The sequence below is a fragment of the Indicator indicator genome, chromosome 34 (assembly GCF_027791375.1).
Source record: "Indicator indicator isolate 239-I01 chromosome 34, UM_Iind_1.1, whole genome shotgun sequence".
NCBI classification, from domain to species: Eukaryota; Metazoa; Chordata; class Aves; order Piciformes; family Indicatoridae; genus Indicator; species Indicator indicator.
The window spans coordinates 3,094,358-3,099,108 of record NC_072043.1 but is presented as its reverse complement, the minus strand read 5'-3'; the positions used below and the strand labels follow the sequence as shown (position 1 = coordinate 3,099,108).

General features: G+C 60.1%; 1 protein-coding gene across 1 annotated transcript; it reads right to left on the bottom strand.

Annotated features, from left to right (window-relative positions):
- Positions 1 to 608: 608 nt before the first annotated feature.
- Positions 609 to 3,319, bottom strand: SC5D (sterol-C5-desaturase). Its single transcript, XM_054395704.1, has 4 exons — positions 3,110 to 3,319; positions 1,931 to 2,063; positions 1,347 to 1,447; positions 609 to 1,034 (listed from the first exon to the last, which is right to left on the bottom strand). The coding sequence occupies exons 1-4, from the start codon at positions 3,317 to 3,319 to the stop codon at positions 609 to 611; spliced, it is 870 nt and encodes a 289-aa protein (XP_054251679.1).
- Between the last annotated feature and the right edge of the window lie 1,432 nt (positions 3,320 to 4,751).

Genomic DNA, 4,751 nt, shown 5'->3' with positions numbered 1-4,751 from the left:
TTGGGCAAAAGGAAAGGGAGCAGGCTGAGCACCAAGGGGTCCTGCTGTGTCCTGATGCCAAGCCGTCCTGAGGACCCACATGTCTCCAAAAGGTGTTTGGGACTTTTTTTTTTTCTTTGCAAAATACTGCTCAGGATTCAACTTGATTCAACTCAGCTCATCCTGATGGACTCCGCAATGCCGAATCACCAATGAAGATGTGTGGCACGGACGGAGACCCTGCCAGGAGCCAGGTTACTGTTCAGTTTGTGCCACATCCTTGTTTTATCTGTGCCACATTATTATTCTGTTTGTGCCATAGTGCTGCTCTTTTTGTGAAGCAGCAGCATAGTCCTGAAGTAGTGCAGGCAGCTCAGTAGAGATCCAAAGGCAGCCAGGAGGGGGACTGATAGGGGAAGAAGGGCAGGTCCACAGCGTAGGGTGAGGCCTGACGCTGCTGTTTTGGGATTGGGACCAAAGCACTCACCAAGAATCACCCTGTGCTGGTTGTGCCATCAGGGGCAGGGGCTCTTTGTCCATAGGGAAGTAGTCTTGAGTAGCTGGGGAGGAATGGGATGAGATCCAGCCCAAGAATCTCACCCCAGAAAGAGACTGAGCCATGGGGAACCCTACTCAGTCTTGGCAACTGAGGAGCCATTGGGTGCTCCTAGGCTCTTCTCTTGTAGCTTGCGCAAATAGTCGTGGGGGCCTTTGCCCTCGAAGGCCGAAGGGCTCTTGTAGGACCCCCCAATCTTGTCCCAGAGGGTGAAGTACTGCCCATAGTTGTAGTCAAAGTACAAATGGTGGTCGGTGTGGTGAGCTGAGCCGTTGATGATGTGCCGCAGGAGGCGGGGGACGCGGTAGTCACCGTCATGAATGGAGATGGTCCAGACATTGACGAAGATGTAGAGGCCCAAGTAGGTGACTTTGTGCAGGGGAAACAGGAAGGGGTAGATGTGGTAGGGCAGGCTCTGCATGAAGCCATCGACGGGGTGGAAGGCATGGCTGGCGAAGGGCGTCGCGATCTTCCAGAGGTGGTGGGGCTTGTGGAAGCGCTGCGAGGAGAGGGCACACAGTGGGTTCCTGAGGTAGGGGCAGGCACAGGGCCTGGGTGGGTCAGTCCCTTGCCCAGGGACAGACCGGGTGCCCAGGAGCCAAGGGGGCCAGGGACCCTCACCGCCTGAAGGGCGGGAGAGGAATGCATGCTGCAAAGAGCTCTAAGCTCCTCCACATCACAAACCAAGGCCAGAGTGACCCCTCAGGCAGCAGACCAAGCCCAGTCCATCACTGAAGGAAGGACTTGGTTGCAGCCAGGGCCCCACACTGTGTGAGGGCTCTTGCCCAGAGTATGCTGCGTTGTCTCATACCTTATAGAACAGTTTGTGGTGTAGGCCACGGTGTATCCAGTAGATGCCCATGTCGGTGAAGAACAGGAAGGACAGCATGCTTAGAAAGACTCCTGGCCAGCCTGGGGGAATAGAGACATATGGGGGTCACCCCTAAAGTGCCAGGAGGCCACAAGGGCCAGGTAGAGGCTGGGGAGTTGTGATGAGATCCCTTCTGTTGAGGGGATGTGATGAGAGGGTCAGACAGTCTCTCATGTCTCAGTGAGAGTGAGTTGGGTGCTGGTCTGTTAGGAGGTGTGCCCAAGAAAGGGAAGACCTTCTTTTGTGAAGGGGGGCATGGATCAAGCAGGCTGTTGTGCCCCATCCCTGAGCTGAGGCATACAGGTGTCTCCCTGTCAGCATAAAGGGAATTTGGGGCTGTAATCAATCGAGGGGATCAGCTCAAGGCGAGAGGAACCCGAGCGGATTCTGGGGGACTTGCACAAGGTGTGCTGACATTGGTGCAGTCAAGGACATATCATCCATCCCTGGGGGGCTGAGAGAAGTGAGCTGGGCAGTGAGGAGAGGGTGCCAGCCAGGCAGGGGGTCGGGGGGGGTCCACTCACCATATGGGGAATCCTCAATGTTGTCATAGAGCTTGCTGTAGCCCCGCACCTCGGCGAAGAACAGGGCGACAGTGGGCACACTGATCCAGGGCAGCGAGCGCAGCGCGTAGGTGATCTCCCGACGTACCTGGTTCTGCAGGGGGGCAGTAGAAGAGAGGGGTCAGGAGGAGAGAGTATACCAGGAGCTGGGCAGGGACCCCTAAGAGTTAGGATGCTCTGGCCCCTGACAAGGCAGGGAGGGCTGGCATTTGGGCTGCTGATCAGCTTTTGGTGTGAGCGCTTCACCATGACAGCCACGCTCTGGCACGGGGCACAATGTGCTGCCCGTTTGGGGAGGGCCTCACACAGGATAGTGCCTGTGCTGAGCCTAGGATGTTGTGCAGGTAGCACTTGTACCAAGCCAAACAGAGAACCCAACACAGGCATGCACTGGAGCACTGAGTGGGCAACTGCTGTCATAGGGAGGGCAGACCTTGACTTGCAAAAGTGAGGCACCAAGATGGGCAGTGGTACACAGACACGTGTCTGTGCCTGGCCTCGAGCTGTTGAGTGTGTAAGGGTTGACTGCTGCAGCAATGGGGCTTGGGCTTCTGTCACCCAAGGAGTGATGAGTGCAGGGGAAGCAGGGTGCCAGGGCAGGCAGTATGGATGCAAGGGTGGAATGCTTTTTGAGGTACCAGAGACACTGAGACTGTTGGCATTACTGGAACAAGGTAGTCTGCAGCTGGTGAGGGAGTGGGTGAGCAGGTCGTCATCAGGATGTGATGAGTGGAGATGTAGGGCCAGGTGTTTAGCAGGCAGCATGGCTGCCCACATCCAGAGGCAGAAGTCCCTGCCTTGGGAGGAGTGGGCAGTCCAGCATCTCCACCAGCCCCGAGGTCAGTGGAGGGCTCTGAGCTGGTATTAGTGTGCTTGTGTCCTCAGGGGCTTTCTAAGGACTCAGCACATTGGAGATGAGGTCTCATGAGCAACATGCAGGGCAGGGGTTGTACATAGAAGAAAAGCATCCCTGAAGAACCAGTGAGAAGAGGCAGCAAACAGGCAGCAGAGCCAGCCAATGCCAGGCATTGGCATGCGTTGTTTGGAATGGCCTTCAACTGGAGGGTGGCAAGGGGGATGCTGGTGACACAGAGCTTGGGTGAGGCAGGGTGCCAGGGTGGTGGCATGGAGTACACCTACCTCTAAGAACTGGGGATGCTTCATGAGCTTGTGGTCAAAGATGAAGTAGTAGCTGAGGGTGCCGAAGAGCAGGTAGAGAGCGAGGGCTCCCAGGTTGGTGATGACGAAGAGGCTGAGGAGCTGGCGGAAGGGCTCACTCTCAGGCCAGCTGCTGGGATACACGTAGGGTGTGAGAAGGTTCCGGTCAGCAGCCTCCAGGACCAGATCCATGGTGGCTCCTGTAAGGAAAAAGAGAGTCAGTGCAACTGGTTGCAGAATTGGCGCAGGAGGTGTCCCTGTCTGTCCCTGGGGTTGTAGGGGCACAGTCCGAGTAGTGCAGAAGATTGAGTGGCTGGCAGCAGGATGCTGGAGGGTTGTGCCAGTGGAGAGGTTGGCCTCTGTTCAGGTCACCACAGCCAGGTCTGTGAGGCGTGCCTGGAAGATGTAAGCCGTGGAGAATGCAGCGTGGGTCGTGGAAGATGCTGCCCTGTTTCCAAGTGCTCTCACAGTGAGAGAGGGCATGCATGGCAGGAACCCACGCTGGGGAAAGGGTGGCAGCAGGACGTAGGCTTTGGGGAGGAAGCCCTTCCTGGGCAGCATGTGCATAGGGGATTGGAGATCGTGGCGGCAGCCGTCTCGGCAGTCCGGGGCCCCTTGCCTGTTTTTCGGGTCCTGCAGGATGATTCCAGCGGAGCTGTCGGTGGTCCCGGTGCTATCACGGAAAGCCCCGGCAGCGACAGGGCTGTGTGTGGGCGGCAGGGAAGGCAGCAGCCGGAACGAGGCGGGCGGTGCCTGTGCCCGGTGCGGGAGGGTCAGTGTGTTTTGGAGGCGGGGGCGAGGCCCGGTGCAGAGGCGGCAGGAGCGGAGCGCCCGGCGGGGAGCGAGCCTTGGGTAAGAGCCGGACGCGGCGCCGCCCGGCGTGGGAGCTGCGTGCTGAGCCGCGCCGCGGGGCTTCCGATCCGCGCTGTGTCCCACGTCCCTCCCCCCCAACCCCGCGCCCCGTACCCCGTACCCCGGTACCTGCTGCGGGTCCTGGCGCGGCGGTAGGCGTGGAGAAGGCGGTGCCACCGCCCGGTAGCGCCACGCGACGTCAGCACCGGAGCGGCTCGCGCCACCTCGGACGGTGACGTCGCGCGAAGGCGGGGACAGCTCGGACCGGGGCCGGCCGGAGTCTGCGGGGCTGGCTCCGCACACGGTCGTCTCGCGTCGCCGGGGCGCAGCCCAGCCGGCTGCCCGTACCCGCGACGGGCTGGCTGCAGGGAGCGGAGCGACAGCCGGTGGGAGAAACGCTGTCGCTGTCGCTGCTGGCATGGCCGCGGGGAACGCAGCGGGGCGGGGCTCAGCCTGCCCTCCGTGCAGCAAGGTGCCGGCTGGAGCCTGGCGCTAGTGTGTGGGGAGGCGGCGGGGCTGGCATCTGACTTGGGACAGTGGCTTCACGAGGGTGGCTGGGCACAGGTGGGATCCTGGGCAACGCCGCAGTCGAGGTCGCGAAGGCTAGGCAGGCAAAGCAGTCCTGGCACCCCCCATCCCACCTCCTCGCTGGATGCCAAGGAGCAAAAGGCCTGGCAATACCAAGTGTCCCTTTAGCCCCTTGCAGGCGAGATTTGAGGCTTGGAAGCATCATTGGAGCCAGCTGCCTGGGATCCTCCTCTCAGTCAGGTGC

Bases quoted from the DNA above. Each gene is read 5' to 3' on its own strand.
- SC5D (XM_054395704.1), bottom strand. From the start codon at position 3,319: ATGGATCTGGTCCTGGAGGCTGCTGACCGGAACCTTCTCACACCCTAC. The intron at 2,064-3,109 runs GTAGGTGTACTC...GCCCCCCTGCAG, and splicing joins AGCATCCCCAGTTCTTAGAG to AACCAGGTACGTCGGGAGAT. The intron at 1,035-1,346 runs GTATGAGACAAC...CTCTCCTCGCAG, and splicing joins ACCACAAACTGTTCTATAAG to CGCTTCCACAAGCCCCACCA.